Source organism: Ptychodera flava, chromosome 17 (assembly GCF_041260155.1).
Source record: "Ptychodera flava strain L36383 chromosome 17, AS_Pfla_20210202, whole genome shotgun sequence".
In the NCBI taxonomy this organism is placed as follows: domain Eukaryota; kingdom Metazoa; phylum Hemichordata; class Enteropneusta; family Ptychoderidae; genus Ptychodera; species Ptychodera flava.
Genome location: NC_091944.1, coordinates 8599968 through 8621290, shown reverse-complemented (window position 1 = coordinate 8621290; position 21323 = coordinate 8599968). Strand labels below are relative to the sequence as shown.

Here is a 21323-nt window from a genome sequence, read left to right as displayed (position 1 = left end):
TTGTGACCAACGAATAAAACCTGATTAATGGTGGCGGGTACAAAAGTTCGGTGACCTTATATTCATTTCCAACGTGGAACTCAATCGGAGACTCTACCCCCTGTCGCATACCATTAATTGATTCTGCACTTTGGTATATGAAATGCAAACAGAGCCATTGAAATTGCAATTTCGTTTGAGGGTTTCATATTCTTTAGCTCATTATTATATGTTTGATAAAAGTAGTTTCCGATCATAATGACGCGTCATTTCCACCGCACACAGCGGATATAGGCTAATTGGAACATCTAGATTGACAGTACACCTGACATGCGATACATTGAAAGTAATTCGGAGTTGGGTTGTAATGTCTACACGGGACAGTAGCAGAGAAGTCGTTTAGGTATTCTCGTGTTCCTTGCAACAAACAAATTACGGAGTCTACACGGCAGCAATCCATTATTAAGCTTACCAGTGAATCCCAATGTATCTCACCAGAGTATCAAAGCTCGCAATCAAAGTCAAACATCTATAAATCATTTCTGGCTAATGTGCACATGGAATATCAATGATCATTTTTTTCGTCGGGCTTACTTTGATTCCTTATCGTGGCTTCAAATCGGTTAGTGAGTTGATGGCAAATTAGAGTTTTTCAGCGTTCTAATGGCGCGGGACTTTTTTGAGCAAGTCCGACGAGAGAATCGTTGGCGTCTTTAATAGGATCCTCAGATGCTATGAGAATACTGGCATTGATAACACATGCTACGCAGGAACAGTGTGAAAGATCGATACACGTTGAATTATATCGTACAACTCTATTGATCGCGCAAATACTGCGATGTCATTGGTCGAGACCTGAAAATAATCGAGCAAAATCCGCAATATAGCGCGGCTGGAACTGGCACGAGCTTTCAGCTAGAGAAAAATGCCCTTTTTGCGTTTAATGCCAGAATTTCAATTAAATGTTATGATAAAATTATAGCAAACCCACCTCAACAACGGGTATACTATGATTTTGACCAGTTCACTCCACATATGTACTCGCTATCGCTCGTGCAAATATGTCGTGAACTGGTCAAAATCTCGTGGTATACCATGGCTGGGTGTGCTTTATTGCTGAAATATATGAGATGCTTTCTTTTAAATCAAAATTTTTGGCCATTAGTTTTCAAAGTTTGTAATCTTCATTTTTACAAATTTTCGCAGACCTAGTCAAACCTACATGTTGACCCGAGGCCACCAGATGACGATTGCATGGTGTGTAGAAATTCAAACGCCCCTTTTAAGATTATTTCAGGTGGCATTTTTAGGCTACAATAACCAGATATACGTTCCTACTTTGCCTATATCCACGATACTATTACGTAGGTCATACATGCTGTCATACACGAGTCCTATTTAGTTGATTAAAGATATCAACCCTTCTTTTAAAATAATCTTGCAAAATGGATATCAACATTGATGTCAACATGTCAAATATATAAACGTTTGTTAAAATGCATAATGAACCAGAAAGAAATAATGCTAAGTTAGCATCGGTTATGTTATGTTTTCATACATGTCGTTGTCAAGGAAACGGGCTTTCATAAATGACATCACTTGTCCACAAGTGTCCCTTTTCGTAAGTGTTTCTAAGGCTCTTTCGAAGGTATTGTATTTGAGACCTTCCTTTCAAGCTAACCCATCAGTCTAGTCCCTCAACCACGAACGCCCTGTCATGCTATATCGGTAATGCTTGAGGCGGGGCGAATGCAAACACCATGGCATTTGTACGGAAAATACCATTTCACGGTGTCCCTGGCGAGAGAATTCCATTCACCAGTTTAATGAATCCATTGAATCACTGCAAATGTGTGTTTTATCCCAGCACGGTGTCCATTTTATATGCGTCATCTTTTTTAGATGATAGTCAATGTATAGTACACCAACGTCTATTTCGTTCTTCGATGTACAGCACAGAGCCTAAGCTGTTGTTTAGGAAAATCTTAGCGCGTTCAATGGGAGGAAAAACGCCATTTTGAAAAGTTGTGAGGGAAATTTATCAACAATGTGATGGACTGGTGAAAGCTACATGTAGGTGTACCGCGTTCACATATTTAGAATGAGGTAGCAAATGGATCTCGCGGGGGCGTCTTTGGCGCAGCGTGGAAGGATATTCAATAATGTCAAACGATACTCTTTCGTGCAGAAGTAGGCCATTCATAGCGCCTTTTATCTAGTTTTTATTGCACGACATTCCAGCGCTCACACACTTTCTCACCATCAGATTCCAAATCGATGCGTCTTTCTACTTTCATTTGGATGAAGTGTACATTTATACAGGCTTGGGAGGGCACTTGGTGAGACGTGAGACAGAGATAAGCCAGGTGTGAACAGTAAACGCTCCCGTTCTTCCAATATAAGCTGAGGTCGTTTGTTGATGTACACTTTTGTTTTCTCTTACATTAATACCACGTTTGAAGTTACGTTAATTATGCATTACTTGCTGGCACGAAACTGTAGGCTGTCTTTCAGCATGCCCACGCCTTGCTATGATCAGCATCACTAGCAAATTAATCAACTTTGGCTCAGACATTTTGAGATAAAGAGATCATGTACAGAATACAATATGCAAATTACCAATTATTTGACATGAAACTATATTGTCTTTCAATACCCTTCAATCAACTGCATATATTTCATGACTTTGATCACTTATTATGTTCTCCAATTCAGTTCACTCGTGTGTTTGATGATCACTATGGGTACAATTTCATCATGTGATACAGCCTCCGTTGATATTGGCTTAAATGGACCATCATTTAATATAAAAACTAGCAATCAAGGGACATGAAGCTCCTATATTAGTCGCTGTTGTTCAATATTCCTATCATTAATTTATTTAGCAAGTTTCATTATCTTTGGTCCAACTAATGCAGTTTTACTTCTTTTATGGTGAACTAGTGCAGATTAAAATGAGCAACAAGCTGACATGAAACTGCAAAGGTTTAATTGTTTTTCCACTATATTCTATCGCATCATTGCATCATCAAGTGCATAGCAAATTATGCAAATTAACAGTTAGCTCGTAGAAACTTCTAAACCCCTTTCACTAATGTTATGTCAAGGTACTGTCAACGTATACAGCAAGTTTCATTTACTATTTTCAACCCTTCCAGACATGTATCCCTAAACTGTTAAAGTTCGATATATATGAATATAACCAATGGCATATTCATGAAAATGCTTAAATTACACGATATCTATCAAGCATTCTATGATTAATATCTGCAGGAAGATTAATCAGGTCTCGTGCATAATTTTCTTCAAATATTTGACTTCTGAACAAATGCTTATGCAAATCAGCGTTCTCTTTATCTATATGTACCATATCTGGTTCCAATCTTATGAACCGTTCTTGAGATATCGCGCCAACAAACAGACAGACAGACAGACAGGCAGGCAGACAGACAGACAGACAGACAGACAGACAGACAGACAGACAGACACAGACAGGCAGGCAGGCAGGCGGGCAGACAGACAGACAGACAGACAGACAGACAGACAGACAGACAGACAGACAGACAGACAGACAGACAGACAGACAGACAGGCAGACAGGCAGACACAGACAGGCAGGCAGGCAGGCGGAAATACAGACGGACAGCAGCTGTACGATAATATCTTACATGTATGAACACGTGGGATACAATGTGACAGATTACCGAATAAGCAGACAGACTATCTTGCGTAATGATGCATGGATGCTAGAGTTTATCCGTAAATTACTACAGATAACCTACATAAAATGAAATCTCTTTGAACATGATTGATTATGTTCTTGTCCTTTTCAGATTTATCGTGCATCAATTGGGTGTGTTCTACATGGTAATGAAACTTCATATGTCGATCAATTTCATTGCAAAAGACCGGCTACATTGTAGAGATTACTGTCAGAAACATTCTGAGGCATCCTAATCATCACAAAGTTTCACTGTTGTACACTTCGCTGAAAGTTGACTCAGTTCACCGAGAGTACGAGATACTTTGTACTGTACTTTTTTCATATTTCTCAATCATCTAATTGCATTTACGTGTGCCTTCAAATTGCAAATCTCGACGGCTTGTCAAACTAACTGCGCACTGCGAAATTGAAAATTATTACACTCTACATCCCACGACACTAATTTCATCAGAGACTTGATGAACTGGTTATCGTTGCAGAATAGAGTCATCATTCTGGATGTTGACTCATCAAATATTGTCGAAGAACACCTGAAATATCGAAGCGGGGTTCCCTTTGACGACATTCAGCCATCAGTTTGCAATAATATAGCGCTTGAAGTAGTCCGTACATGAAGAATGAGTGTTTTTATATATTGCCTTTCAGTATTCTGGAGGGAGAAGTTGTTTGATTTCATGGAATAATTGTTGTAGGTCAACCCTGAAGCAAGGAAATACGTAATAAAGCATACTGATTGATGTGTTCTGTGGTATTTTTACATGGGAAACCTGAACTATTTCGTTACAATCGCATGGCAACCCTAAACCGCCACGTACAGCATCTATCTTTGTTAATCATTATTGATTCAACAACTTTACTTTCTGTCTGTCGACGTCAGATAGAGAAGTGAAAGTGGACATCAGAGCGGCATTTAACCAAGTTCTGATAAGTTAGAAGTACTGTGCCTGACAAATAAGCGTGTTATCATATGCTCACTAGACTAAGTATAGTAATATTGCCATAATTATTCCTGTAAGAATCTAAATAATTGACCGTAGCAATAGGTCGGTGTCTTAGTACAGAGACAGACAGACAGGCAGGCAGACAGACAGACAGACAGACAGACAGATGGGAGAGGCAGGCATAAACTGCGATTCTATGAACAGCGTAGTGTATGAAGGCAAATTGGGTGGCTATATAATTCACCTTGACTGTGAGAACTGAAAAAATGTTGATCGAAATTCTGAGAAAGGCCACATCTGTTACATTTTATGTCGTATCAGTGACATTGTTGGAAAACAATCCGTTCAAATATAATGGTTTACAAATCTCATAGAATAAAAAAAGTAAACAGATAATTGTAAATTGTCTTATTCTGCTCGCTTTAAGAGAAATATTTCATTAAGCACCCAAATAAAGGCTATTCACTAACAAACGAGGGGTTATTGGACTCCTTTTCATGGGTTTTATGACAGTATTGACTAATGGTCATACAAAATACCATTGATACAGCCGTGTATTTGTCAACTTATGTACATGAAAACTCTGCACAAGCATCAAAGGAGTATGCAGACTTGTATTCCTCCCAAAACGAGAAAGATGATGTTTTAAGGAACGTCATAACGAAAGTTTTACCACTAACACTGTTGCTGGATAAATGATGATGCCATAAGCCCCCTTCCATGTCTATTTTGTTCGCTTTATTGCATTGGTTTCTAATTTCAGTGAAATGTAATCAGAATGACGTTTAAAATTACTCTATATGGTTACAATAGTAGCATGACTGAGTTGATATGCTGAATTTTGAAGAAAGTTTGAATTGCACATCATTTTAGTGCAACACCCAGTCACTGCATTGAAAAGGTTTTATTTTCCCTTGTGAATTACAAAATATAAAAGAATCACCAGTATACACTTCAAAATGGGAGCCCCGATTATAGTGAATTTCAAAATAGCTTGGAATTTCATCGTGATTCAGTGATAAACAAAACGCTTCGGACGATAGAAATTAACGCCACCTGCATTCATTACAAAAAATTCTCACCGATACGACATTCACTGTGCCATAATAAACATCTTCAGTGTTTCCACGCTCACATTGAAATAATTACCCGTACACTGACTGCTTGAAAACATTCTTACATTGCCCATTTATTACATTTCCCGTCAGCAGAGAACGCGAACGATAGATTCTTTTCTCGGTACAGAGTGTACGGGTCGGTAAAACGATTGGTGTTTCCTACACTCGATGTGTTCTGTGATTGATAACTGTGGACGTCGTATTGAGTTAAATTGTTGCAAAATCTAGGGAAGGAGAACGTCTGTCATGTATATATTTAACGTCATTTTCTATCGCCAGGAACGTTTTTCTAATCACCTATAAGTACGTTGTTATTCCAAGCTATTTTATAATTCACTGTAAATACTAACCGACACCAGTGAGTTTCTAATTAACACTTGTTAACCTAATTGATGAATATATTTGCATGTCTGTCCGTCGCTTGCAGCGTGTACACCTTTACATGATAAAACAGAAATGTTTCTTATTATTCCGTTGTCTTTTTGCAAAGTATTCATTCACTTTTCCGTTTTGCGGAGACTTCCTGTAACTTTAATTTTTTTATTCCCCAAAGAAACTTTTGCCTCTGCTGTCTCTTTCCCAAATGCCAGCCGACGGAATCGACCAGACCTGTGCGTCAAATGGTTTTTGTTTCAGGAAAAAGTATCCTACACTGCAATTACGGGATACTCCAAACAACGTAGGAGGATATTAAAACTCGTGCATAGTGCTGTTGAAATATGCAGGTTGTTCGTAATCCTTAACTGGAGATCCCAAATTTGTATGTGTCAGAGAAACGGTCGCATTTCATTGGACTGGTAGATCGTAAATGATACTAAGGATAATACTACAACTTTTAACTTCCATTTTCCGAGGACATTGTAAATTTCATCATGATGAATTTTAAGATGGCTGCTTGCCTTTTCAGTTATTTCATTATAAAGTCGTCAAATTGTTTATGTTTACTCTAATTCTAAAGCTTACTTTCAATCCATGAATCGATGAGTTCACATTGTTTTCTGTTTCTTAAAAGCCATTAATATTGCTTGTCACCTGAAGAGATCATCATTTTCTAGATACTAATGTGTGTGCACGAGAAACTATTGTTATTGTATCGTTCAATTCCTCTTATCATCGTCGCAGAGAGTGTTTGACTCATGATGGTCACCTCTATGGCACTCTGTCAAAGTAAATACCATGTTACTGTTAGCATTTACAGCAAGGGGAACTCATGTAAAGTGTAATGACCTCTGGGACTACATGTACAGGGCTTGCATGGTGAATACGGTTCTGTCCACAGAGTTAACATCAGGTGATTATTCAAGATGGCGACCCTGATCTGTTTGACTCATTGTATAATGATATACGCTTTTCATGATACAAGATAACAAATAATCTGACGCAGCTTTCTGTCTTCTTGCCAGAATGGTTCAACACAATACCGTCCTGCTAGGTGTTCTTGTGTCTTTAGAACTCTTTTTTTTTCTGAAGGACCTCCGGTTGTTTTCCACCTGAAGAAAGGTTCCTTTGTGATTCAACGGAAGGGGAAAGTATGGAGACTCCCTCACCTGAGACGACCTATCCCTCTAAGCTGTTCAAATACCGCTGTCGGTTATCTCAACAGTCGGTATCTGTGTCATGGGAACCATGAACTCCCACATAAATGAGATACGTTTGAAATTAAATAAATGATCAATTTTGCCTCTGCTTGACGCATCGGACTATCCCAGGGGAAGTAAACTGAACTCATCGAGAATTTCAATAAAGAAGGTATGCCAAACACTCTGATCATGAAAGTCAATAAATTATTTGCCTTTCATCAAAATGACTTTCATTCATTATCCCTCAAAGGCAATTACGAAGCATGAAAGTGACTGAAAAAAACATGTAATCATCAGATTACAGACAATTGAGAGTGTCGAAATTAATATTTAGGTAACAAAGACGCCAAGCAATGAGATACTCTTCCTATTGTGATGGACAAACGTTACTAAGGAAAGCTTAACTCTTTAAGAGGTATCTGTGAATACAAACATTCTTTAGATTAACTTATTCGAATGTGTTGCATCCCACATGAACATAAACGCTTCCACTGTTTTGCCCTGTGTATGTTCACTATTGAGGGGTAGATATTTTCTAAGTTGCCACGGAATATAACAGCACCATTCAGGTATGATATCAAAAAATAGACGCAAACACACAGTGATAACATATTATTCCGGTGACGAAAGACTGTAAGAGTTCTTTATTTGGGATTTTTCAAAGGAAATGGAAAATATACACCTCAAGAAATGGAAGGAAATTATGTTCCTTATTATTATTTATAATTTTCCAAACTTAAAAATGACATAATTCCTTATTTTCAATAATTTACCATAAAAGGAAAACGACATCAAACTTTAAAATTTGTCTTCTCCGTGGTCTGGGCGACAAATATGATATTCACTTTGATGGTATACTGAAACTATCTTCTGCAGTGTTCGAAATTCGTTGAAAATATCAACCAGTCACCAGGACTGGTAACTTCAAAAAATTGCCTGTCCTGCCAAAAACTTACCAGTCCTGATACTGCGATTACTTTTATGTGCCTAAGTATTTTGTTATGCGCTGTTGAGTAGGATGAATTTACGGGAAAGAAAACTGTCTTGCCATGAAATTCGAATGGGAGCCCGGAGAAAAAGAGCAGACATAGTTTTAAAGAAGACTCCCCACGCTAAAGTCAACCTGTCCGCCGGACTGGTAACTTTTTTATTTTACCAGTCCGGCAGAAAAACATCCAGTCTCGGACTGCCGGACAGGTGTTATTTCGAACACTGATCTTCTGCGCTTCCAGTCTTAACTTTCTATGAACCATTGCATGGTATCAGGAAGTAACCCCATAGCGTGTATCACATGGGCAGTACAAACCACTGTTAAAGGTATACAGTCACCTGTAATCTAAATATGCCCATATATGCCCATATATGGTCAAAAGGGCATTCCTTGGTATTCAAAATGCCCGTGTGAGGGCGCTGTTTTTAAAAAGCGACCACCCGCTTAAAACATATGATTGGATAGATTTTCTCTTTCCATGGTAACTGTGGCAAAATTGCAACAGGTGACAGTATACCTTTAAGGCAAGGGTGGATGCTAGTGCTAGAGTGAAGGATAAAGGGTTAAGGAAAGTGCAACGGGGAGTGACTGTCCTACACCCAATTGCGCCTTAGGGAAACCAATTCGGTGGAAAGTCTTCCTCAACCTTTCCCTAATCATAATCATGTGCACAATGGTTTTGATTAACAAACAGCCTAAAGCTAACCCTAGCCCAAACACTAGCCCTCCTCGGGGTAGCATTTAGTGTACTTCCGCAAAGTATAGTCCCTCAATTAAACTTATTTCAGGTACGGGGCCATTAGATAGTATTGCATCTTCATGATCAATTCAATAAATGAGGATCTATCTCGCAATTTACAGGTACGAGGGCACTACGTGGGTTATCTCTTTTTAATAGAGGTTAATATAATATGAAATGGCATAAGAGTCGTTGAAGTGTAATGTAATAGCGGGTTATTGGTAAAGTCGTCCAAACCGAGCATTTAAGTTCGTTTTATGCTTCCATTTTGACATTTTAAAAGTCATGAACCAGTGTCATTTACAAGTTTGAGCTCTTAGAACAACGCACTAGCGTGATTGACACACTAATATAATTGCATAGTTTTCGACTTTCTCGAAAAAAAAGAGGGTAAAAACTTCATTTACTCATCAGGTTTCAAGACAAGTCCATGCCGAAGCAGAAAATAAATGAATTAGAGAATTTTAGTTTCAGAAATGATCACTTTAGAGAATTGTACCATTAACTGAAAAAAGTCCTACAGCTTGAGGGAATGCCACTGGTACATTAGTTTAGTTCTCATTCTCAATTTCGATTTCGCGAATTCAAGTTTTCAAACCTATGCATTGTATAGGATATCATCACGCAGCCGTGGTGACCTCAGTATTTATGTATAGGTCACCCAGAGGCCTTGTAAATAACAAGAACAATGGCGATTTCATTTGTTTTGTGATTCCCTAATAAGTGACTTCCTCTCAACAATTGCCACAGCTGTATGTGACGTAAATGTTTCCTTTTTTAGAAATTCGCCGCGATAGAAATCAATGAAAATAATTACCAGTCCTTCCATTTTAATTTAGCACATTAGATACTGAATTTTCTCATTTTACACAGCTGTTATTCACATTTCCATTTGAGCAATTAACCACAATTGAAATTAATGAAAAAATTATCAGATCCTCCATTTAACACATTCAATATTTTCTTAAACAAATATTATACAAAAGAATACATATTCTTCCCGAGGAATTGTCGTCAGCTTGCAATATAAGCATCGAACGACGTGTCATAACAGTCTCTTCAAATACGTAAAAATATTCAAAATCAAGTTTGATTTTTAAATCAAAAAGCACTTGACAAGACGGTAGTTCATAAACATTCTCAATTGAGATCGCGTCGATATTTGCCTCACTGTGTACATTTCATTAGATGGGCGTATACAGTGACAAGTATATGCTTTCCCCTCAGGACTTACCGTAGCAGTCTTACGTTAATTTACATTCATTAAAAACAATCGTGGTAAAGAAAACAAGGATAGAAGGTAAGACTTCGACTTCAGCGATAGAATGACGTTCTGGGCCTCAATGTTCTTGATGGATTCCACGACTGAGAGACTGAGAGGAAGTGGCTATCTCCTCCGTAAAATTAAGATAAAGAGAGGGGAGTCTCTCAGTTAATTATATGAAATACTGTGACAAACTGATGCACACATGACATGGGTATACTTTAGATAGGTAATCACACTGTTTCATTGTCGTGACTGCGATTGGTGGTGATGTGACAGTAACAGAATGTTTCGTCCCTCGGGCAGAGCGACAACTTCCCATGAGAACGATAAAATAATATTAGGAAGGGGTACTGTAGAAAGTCAACATAACTAATAGGATACGCTTGACGTTTTTAAACTATTTTTCTAAAGAATATAAATGGCTTGACTGCGAAAACATCAACTGTAGCCATATGTGGTGAAAGCAGCGTGTCGGCTATGATTACTCACTGTACGTCAGTTGCGCTGTACGGTGTGGGCGACATCTTTTTACGTGGCCCTCGGCGTGAACATTAGAACATTGACAGGTGGCTAATAATACGCAATATGACGGAATGCCTTTGAGGCTAGAGTGGATATGCTTTAGAAAGGAGTTATGTAGCACGTAAAATCATACCGTGTTTAAATGATTTCTAAAATAGTACTTCCTCCGAATGAAATGTGTCGTTAGCTTCATACTAATAAGGTTACTTGTTGAAGCCCATTTACCTGTAACTTTTATGTAATGTAAATTATTTTCTTTGCCTTCAAAATATTGCTTCTTATTCTACTCCCAAACACCTTGCAATGCATGTGTTCTTCTTGACTACACTGTCTGCCTGTACGCCTTGTATAAGGTTATTGTTCACTGATATCTCTCCCGTCAAAACAAGAACTGCAGGACTAGAATTTTTGTGTTTGTCGAAGATTGATTTGCATTTTAATGATCTAAACCCGCAATTCGAGTGGACAACGGTACAAACAAACCCACGTGCGCAAAAGTGTATAGAAATGCGTGTATTTCCATACGCGCATGTATACACCCGGGTTTGTGTGTGCCGTCATCACGTGATCTTTTCGGCGTACTGAGTCTGTGGAACATATCGAGTCCTATTTATTCAAGAGCAGAACCATTCAAAGAGAAGATAAAGAATACGTATTTGTTTATTGAACAAAGATCGTGTAAGTATAATTAAAACAATTATCGCTAATGTTCATTTAAGTGGTTAGAAGTGACAGTTGTAGCTGCGTGTTCATTTCAAGTGATGGCCGTTGTGTGTACATTCTAAAATGAGCAAAGACCAAATTCACAGCATAAATAAAACAGATTCTTGATTCAATTCATTTTCCCATATTACCGGGAAATTTTAGATAATCAGAAATTTACCAGGAAGTGACCTGAAGGCATAGATGTCAAGACTAAATATCTGAAATTTGAATTCACCGAGGACGATTGGTTACCAAACTGTGTGAATATCAAATTTGTTGCACTTTTTCCTTACGTAACACCCTTGAGGTTCCACAAATTTGTTGAGACAGGAAAAAAATCGTGTGGCTAGATTATTTTGTTTTATATTTAGACAAAATGACAAAACAAAGACGTCTTAAGTGGTAGGGAGAGGTCGAATTTCTAGACAAGAAATGCCTTACAGCAACGATTATCAACAAACCGCCACAATTCATCTTCTTCATTGACAAACTGAGACATGGATTTTCTAGAATACCCGCCACAGCGATGAAAGAACACGAGCATAGGGCAGATATGTTTACTCTATCCATCCCATAATTGACAGTGGACGAGTCTGCAAATCCATGTTTTGAATATTAAAGACCAATTTGCATCGTATCGTATTTAACAGCTGCAAAATTCAGACCACTTTGTATCACATTGTATTGTCTACACCGACAGCTGCAAAATATGGATCTTACCGAATATCTCTAATTCAATGCGTACTCACATTTCTGTACGATAAGTTTTGCATAATGGCATTTCTGTATCGACATGTTTGCAGAATGACTTAAAGACAACAGCAATTAAACTGTGATGGAAGGACAATTAAAGCGTTGGACGATCCACCTGGAGTGTTGTTTAATATTCTATCAATCCATTATTTTACACAACAGGTGTGTACTTTGAATCATTACGTAGTGTAACAAAGGGAAAAACACCCTTTGTCAATGTATGTGCGTAATTCTTGTACAAACAGACAGTTATAACTTTATTCAAGAAATGAACAAAAGAAAGATTCACGTTAAACTTCGGACAGTCTACTCAATGTATTACCAAGTATTTTTTACAAAACGTCCTGTTTCATTGCCTGGTCATGTGCCAAATCTTCATTTTGCACGGCGTCGCGTTGCTTTAATTACTGCCATTAATATGATCTTGACTTAAGTGCACTAATGCTATAAATAGATTCTAATAACAGAAGTTCAGGCTCGTTGCATTGATTACTACCGTAATTTCGAAGCTCGGGTCAATGGTTTATTTTGTTACAATTCATGTAGAATGACTCTTGAGCGTTGATTAATGATTTTATGGTATACCTCATTATGGAATGATACACGAAAATAGCCCGCCACCAAGTCAACAGTTTGACACGATAACAGCTCGGAAAACTAGATAAATTTTAAATGAGTCGTCTACGGGTGCGCACATTTTAGGGAAACCGCGTATACGACACTTCTAGTGTCGTCTTCCACCAAGACGAATAATGCAAGAGAGAAATTTTCGATTTCTTAGCAAAGAAAAGGTTGACAATGTTAAAAATAGACATATTTACTGGTTGAATTCGTAAAACAGAACTGTTCCAGGGCGACTCAGAGACCGAAGGGGAAACAAATGTACGCCATAGCCTTCATGACCATTCAACCTGAGTAAATTATACACTAATATTTCTGAGATGTTTACAACTGTTCCCATGGGAGAATCGAATTGATAACAGAAGAAGCGGAACGAGCCAGCAAGTAGACCCTTAAAATCCAACCCACAGAACACACATGAAGATGAACAGTGACGATGTTTAGCACAAGGCGGCCCGGCATTGGTGCATGTAAGATCAGAAAGAAACACGTTTACGATTTTTCTTTTCTGTCACAGCTTGGTCGTTGTCCCGGAAAAAAAATTTATATCTCATTTCCGATTTACAATAGCAGAATTACGAAAGGAATTTTCTCCGCCAGGATAGTAGGCATTAAGGAACAATAGTATTTAAAAGCACACATCAGCAAGATCAACATGAATTTGTGAACATTGAGGTAGTATGCGCCTCGAAAGTGAAAGACTTTAACTTTTGCTAAAAACTCTCATAAATAAAACTTTCAACCATTGTCCTACCAAATTGACAATAAAAATCAAGGGTCACCTTGCAAAGTTTGGAATTTAACGATACAAATTACTCAGCATATTTGAAATCCAAATTGGCCGCCATCCCTGTGTGAACTCTATGGAGTAAAAATAAAATTTACGATTTTCAAAAAATAAGACGGTGAGAGTTTTTCTTTCTCCAAGTGCTTTAAAATGAGCCCCTACAAGTGGTAGATCAGAAAAGAATTGTAGAAATTATGAGAGAGTATGAATATTTGCCCCCGAGGCTCGTTCTACATTAATAACGAGGAGGCAAGAGCTTTTATAAGAATACTTATAATGGCAGTCAGAAGCAATAATTAGCATGATGAACGAGCTACTGATATGCGCAATTTAATCTATTTGCGACAAGAGCAATTTAAATACTGCAGTAACATCAATAACTACGCGAATGGTATTCTTTCGTACATTTTTGCATAACAAAACATTAAATATAAGACGCTGCTCTCTGAAAGCCACGTGTACCTGTCAAAAGTCGTGACGCTCACGATTGTGAAGATTCATCATTTTCGAAACGGACTTGCCCTTTGAACCTTCATCCTCTAATTACACTCTCAATACTTACAAAAGCGGACAGTTTTGTTGTGTTTGTTTGTTTCCTGAAAGGTTACAAAAAAGTCCACACACAAGCTGATGTCGATCAGAAAAGAATACTGTGTTTTTCAGTATAATTCAATAATAATTATATATGGCCTTATTTAATGGTAGTGCAGAACAGAGGGAAAAGAAAAGCCTTTTCCATTTTGACAATAATAGGAATTTCTATTGCTATTGCTGTTAGCGATGTTGTTCCTCTTTATCGTCAAAATGATGATGACGATATTAATAATTATGTTGTTGTTGTTGCTGTTGTTGTTTATGATGCTGATGACGATGCTGATGACGATGATAATGATGATGATAACATTGTCGTAGTTGCTGTTGTTGTTGTTTTTGTTTTTGTTGTTGTTGTTGTTGTTGTTGTTGTTGACGTTGTCGTTAATGGTGATGGTGATTAATTATGATAATGATGATGATAATTATGATGATGATGATGACGACGACAACGACGATAATGATGATGATGATGATGATGATGATGACTATTATTGCTTCTGCTGCTGCTGCTGCTACAACTACCTCTACTTATACTAATACTAATACTACGTCAGTATTTATGATGATGACTGTTAGCATTGTCATTAGCAGTCGCGACTAGCTGTTGACAAGGGAAAAGGGACTGTGGGTGGCAAATACATTTTTAATCGGAATATCAGAAATTTAAAATAATAATCAATTATTCCTATTTGCCAAATTACATCAATTCTGTCTCCATAGTTTTCGTGCAATAAGAAATCAATTCTTCATTTTCTAAAACAGATTAGGAGTTGTTACACAATAAAGGATTATTTTAAAATATTGCTTTTCAGCAATAAGTTGAGACGTCAATATTATACAAATGGTATTGAGGCTTTTGAGCAAAGATCAAGTATACATGGTTAGAATTCACCTCACAGCAGACGTGATTAACCTCAATAAGGGGATACACGAGGAAACGGTTCAATTATTTTCAATAACCTGAGCTGGTACGTTTGTCCTTCCGAAACGACATTTCTGTCTCGCCGTATTGACTGCTTTGTAGTACGGTGGTACCGCTACTTTCGTTGGTGTCAGTAAACAAAATGAGTGATTTCAATAAGATTAGTGATATATGCTCTTAAAGTTGCCGATTAAATAGAATGCAGGATCAGTCGATTAATCTAAAATCACATCATACGTATATACAGGTGGGTGTTCCATCTAGCGGTCTGATTTAAAATCATTAAGGGCGCTTGTCTCGCCATTGAAATGTGAGACGTCTGGAAGATTGGCTTTAGGTGGATTAGTTGTGGGTGTCTAATCATCATGCCAGTTGCATTATTTATATACGATACCGTTCTTTGAATACTTAACAAAGTATACCATTCACTTTTGAAATATTTACAGCTTTGTACATTCCCTCCACATGACATCATATTTAGATCTGGTAAAGTACAGATAAAGTGTCATTGATTGCCACAATTTAAAGAAGTTGTCATTTTATGACATCGATGATCGTTACGTTGGACAAAGAATTATGAAGTGTGTGGCGGTGTTCAATATTTTCGCGCGTGACGGAATATTGTACCGATAAACCATTCTAATAATCTTCAAAAAAATGTCAGGCGTAATTCATAATCAATAACTTAACCATTTCTAACAAAAATATTGCATTCGAAAGATCACCTTTCCTGATGATGCTTTGAAGGCACTATTTAATTTTCTATTAAACGGTGAAGATTGCATTTAGGGCGCTATCATTTATTATGAAGGGGTGGGTTGGAGGTATTGGGGTCATATTCTGAAAAGTCTTTCGGGGTTGGGGCAGGGTCAAATTTGCACATTTTACATTTTTAAAATGAACACAATTTCTTAAATCCTAATTCATCGGTGACAAAGAACAGAAATGTGCATAATGCAATGAGAACTGCCAATAGCTGAAAGGAACATTTCAACTTGTAAAACAGCTAAGAACTTCATTTTCACTAATTTGAAATTGTCATCACTATCCCTTAAGAACAACATTCATAAAGGAAGTGAGTCAGATATATGATAAAGTTTAGTGAAAATGGCATTTTTGCACGTTTTATCTATGTATGAACTACAACTCAAAATTCCACTTCTTGATAAAGCCTGCAATGTGTAAACCATTCTTGAATTACGTTCAAAGTGTAAATGCAAGCAAAATAAATACTAGCTGAGCATACACACTAAATCTGTATTAACAGGCTCTTAAACAAGGAATGTTTTGCTTTATGCAAAGCTGTAGTTGATACAAAAGTAATAAAATATCGTTACAGTATCTCTACTTCTAAAAAATCAAAACAATGTGTGTACAAATAAAAATACCTGAAATATAAATTACCCACCGACCTAACACTGAGGAGAGAATTGTAAGTTGCAATAAGTGTTTTATGAGCTTTTGATTCTCTCTTTGTGACAATGTTAGTGTGAGGAAACATCACTTGACTGGACTACCTCAGAGGTAGTATAGTACCCTGGCTCTCATCACTTAATCTTTCATCCCTGGCTTCACCAAGTTGCCTAGCAACATAACCTCTCAGTTCACAAGGCAACGGATGATGATGATGATGATGATGATGATGATGATGATGATGATGATGATGATGATGATGATGTTTTTAATGTTCTAGACAGTGATGGTGATACAGACTCTATTGACTCTTACAACAGTGATAATGATAGCGACGCTGCAACTGAAATGGGCATTTTCTAAGTAATACAGTCAGGTAGATCGTGTACAACTTGGAAATCATGGTATCATTATTAAACAATGTATTAAAGTTGGATTGTTTGATGTCTCCAGCACACAAAAGAATCCATCAAAATAACTTAGTGTCTGGAATAACTTAATGTCTGGTAATTGCATGCACAACATACTTGTATCAAAATCGAAAGAATTTACAAGGCTACAGTAAAATTCAGGAAAGGAGAGGGTCATGTTCAACAAGTTTGGTAAAGGGAGCCATATTAAGAAATAGGAATTCGGCGGACGTTTCAAACTACGGACATGCTCCGATTTCCTCCTGCCGCACCTCTCCCCCCCCCCCCCCGCCGATGAAATGAAAGCTCCCTTACGCTACGTCACCCCTGTGCAGCCAAACGATTTGCATTGAACAACTTCGGATAGAAATAAAGTAACAAAACGAATCGAAGCGTGAGACAGGGATTTACTTGCATGAACTAACGCAAAAGTGTTACATCATGACACAAGGGAAGTCCAGATACAAACTGCACTTCCATTTATTGTTGTTGCTTTATCTTCGCAGAAAACCTGCTCCCCGCGGGCACTGAGACGTCTGCCCAAACCGACAGAATTCATCTCTGCGTATCTTGAAACACTATCAAGAAATTGCGCCAACTCCATTGAGAATACTTGTAGATTTCAAAAACAGAGAACGTCGTCACGCAAGATTGGCTGGGGCAATGGCTTTAGATTGCTATCGCCAGGACAACCGGAAAAAGTAGTTCTTATCTTACAATTTTGGATATCAGCGTTGTTTAATCTCAGCTGTGATGATTGATTTAGAAAGTATCACTTCAGAATTTTAAAAAACTATTTTTTATTTTGAGTCAAGATAGCTTAAGTGATAATGATACGATTGCCAAAATATTATTTTTTAATCCATTTGTCTACTAATTGAGGAAGGTCAAGTGAAAAAGTAGGCCTCGTACGGGAGAATTTATATCAGCGCCCAGTTGAGATGAAAACAAACCACGCTTTGCTTGCGGTGGTGTTCTATACAGAATATTCTCATGACAGCGTCTCAACCTTTCCCGCTGATTTCTCCCGGCCCATTTCTGTCACGTGATCACCGGCAATTATCATTATTCATAACTTGACAAAAAAGCAAGATTGAGCAAATTTCACTGAAAATTGCGGTAGATTGCGGGATGCATAGTTCGAATCATTTGTCGTGTGTATGGGGAGGGCTTAATATCAGAAAATTGCGCTCCATTCTGAAGGCCTCGTTGAATTTTCTTCCTCTGACTGTACTCTGATTGAATTCCTATTTTCTTCTTCTGTTGACTACCTTTTTTCCAAAGAATATGACATTTTATTCAAAGCCAAATTATCAGCTTATCCGGGAAAAAAATGATTCAAATTTTTCCATCAGTCATTTATAATTCTACCTAGCGCACAAAAATATAAAGAGTTTTGGAACGCGAGTCCAGGATTCCTATAAGTATATACTCAGGTTTTGATAAAATATATAAAGCAGATGATAAATCAATGAAACCATATTAGTGATATCAATTTCACTGCACCATATCTTCCATTCGGTTTTTATCTGTCGAAGAATATGAACAACTCACATTTCAAATCTGCCTAATGATGTGTATTGCATTACTGAAATATGATTATCGATTTCTTTGGAGATATGGAAGATTGGTTTTGGAGTTACAATCACATGTACGGACTTTCATTACTCTGTGCGATAAAACAGTGTATTCGCATGTAAAAGTTTGTTGTCATTCCACAAAAGGGATATTCTCAAATCTCTTATTGTGTCGAAAACGAAAGGTTAGATTGTGCGGTTTTTCTGGCATTTCCTTTAGGAATTCCGTGAACGTTTTCGAAGAAAGCGGTAATTTTGTCCCACGTTGATGCACGTCTGTATGATTCAAACATCGGATAGATCCATGCCTACGTCATTGCAGGTTTTCTCTGCCGTATCGTCTCAGTTGAGCGGCTTTTTGAACGTAATTATTTGGATACGGCCGTTATCATATCTGAATTGTTATCTTTAAACTCTTTGACATTCTGTCGATTTCACAGCAAAGCCTAGCCCGCCCCGAGGCTTCTCTGCGTTCAGAATGCCAAGCAGCGCAGCACTTGACCGCACAGGTGATTATCTGGGTAATTGGACATCAGTTTTAAAGAACAAAACAGACATCATGTTTCTTTAACAGAATGCCGGCGAAGTAATATTTTTTCTCTTGGAGATCTGCCCGACAATTTTTATCGGTGACGGGAATAATAATGACATGTTGCAAACTTGAATTATGCCTGACGGCAGGACACAATGCATAGTCGTTGGTATTAAACACTACTTAACGACAGTCATAAAAAGAAACGGTTTTGTTATTTACTACGCATGTTTACGTTGGACGTAATACAGGAAACTTAAGGTAGAGTATATCATTATTAGAAGTTATTGAATAAAAGAAAAATTGTGAAGTGAAGTGATGTTGTTCCGAACTCCGTTTTTATAAGAAAGGGAACTGCGGTTCAGACTTATTGAATCCGACTTAACTGTCATCTCGAGTCTCTCTCTCTCTCTCTCTCTCTCTCTCTCTCTCTCTCTCTCTCTCTCTCTCTCTCTCTCTCTCTCTCTCTCTCTCTCTCTCTCTCTCTCTCTCTCTCTCTCAGGTTTAAAGATTGGAATGATCTCTACACCGTGTGAAAGAAATATGTGTTGAGGTATTTGAGCGGCAATGTTGAATGATTGTGTATAATAGAATGTTAGAGATTTGACGAATTCCGAGACTACAGCACAGACTGTCTACGAGAAAAGATGAATATACCGAGAAAATTCTGAGTTCGATGACTTTTGCGATCTCAATTTAGCTAGAGGCCCACTGTAAAATTCAACGAGTTGTGATCTTTGTACATACGTGATATCATGTGGGCGATCGTGATCAGCCCGTGTCGGCATCGTCAGTAGGGTGACGGCGACCATGACTTCAACGAGATGAAACATAGCGTCGCTGATGATGTCTGGCAAAGAAGCGATGATAGATCCGATATACTGTGTGTATCCTCCACACTCATCAAAACTGAGCACAAGTCTGTCTCTGTGGTAGGCGTTTGGTAAATCTTGCAATAAAACGCTGCCTAGAGAAGTGATATTACATCGTCTCGAACACTGCCAGCCTAATAGCCGCCTATACATGATAGATGGAGAGCCAATAGATATACCCTCATTACTCATTCATAATTCAGTGCAAGGGCTGACTCGGCCAACTCGACCACTCCCCCTCTGTGAAAATCGACTCGTCCAGGATTGCATTTAGCACGAATCTTGCCATGCCTGTTTTTTTATGAGTGCGTGTTACTTCAACACTTTCATAGCAATAATTGAACTCGCAGCTCAACGACCTCGAGTAGATTCATAACACCGCGTTATTGTATGCAAAATGAAAGCGGAAACGATGTTACTCGATACTACTTTCTAATTTCTTCAGGTAATTTCCTCGGATAATTATTTTTGGCGGGAAAGCGTTCAGCAGGTGTGAGATGGATCGCTGTAGAACATAAGTTGATCAGATAATAAAAAGGACACGAGTGGTCAATTTCTTCAGAGCTTTTGTTTCCTTATGTTCTGATTCGGTAACAAATCATCAATTATTTCAAAATAAGTTAACTCCTCGGCTCCAGCGGCCAACAGTGTTGATATATAATGAAACACTACACTTTCGCTGATGTGCAAGAGTTCTTGCCCTTAATTTATTTATCCTACATGTATACAGCTTTGTACGACACTTACAGGAAACGATTCCCAGAAGGCGAGATTTTTTTATGTCTTTCATTTTAAATTTATACTTGCGAGACAAACAGCCCAGGATGACGTTAGCTAAATTAAGCTATCATCGATGCATTTTTGTGTTGTTCGTTGAAAACATATAAAAAAGAGCAAAGAAAGAAAATCTTTCTTGATTCATTTAAAAATCATATCTGAATGCATGGTGATCAGCATGTCCATTCAGCACGTATGTTTGCAAGGCCGATATTAATGTGCATTGAGACATCTTCAGGGAATACCTTAAGATAATATACTCATTTTCGAGATTTTGATTTCTTTTATATTACCTATATTGTCGACGGCAAATAGCCAGACTAGATGTAGATTGAATGCCCGACTCGTTAAAGGTATACTGTTACCTGTTCCAATTATGCGATAGTTACCATGAAAAGAGAAAATCTAACCAATCACAGATTTTAAGCGGATGGCCGCTTTTTAAAAACAGCGCCCTCACATGGGCATTTTGAATACTAAGGAACGCCCCTTTTACCATA

At 37.8% G+C, this 21323-nt stretch overlaps 1 protein-coding gene across 1 annotated transcript in view; it reads right to left on the bottom strand.

The window, feature by feature from the left end:
• The window catches only part of LOC139116457 (glycine receptor subunit alpha-4-like), a 54665-nt gene extending 34473 nt beyond the window's left edge, over positions 1-20192 (bottom strand). Inside the window, exon 1 of the mRNA XM_070679083.1 lies at positions 19922-20192. Coding sequence (XP_070535184.1) covers positions 19922-20007 — 86 coding nt within the window. The 5' untranslated portion in view covers positions 20008-20192. The remainder of the gene's footprint in view (positions 1-19921) is intronic.
• Between the last annotated feature and the right edge of the window lie 1131 nt (positions 20193-21323).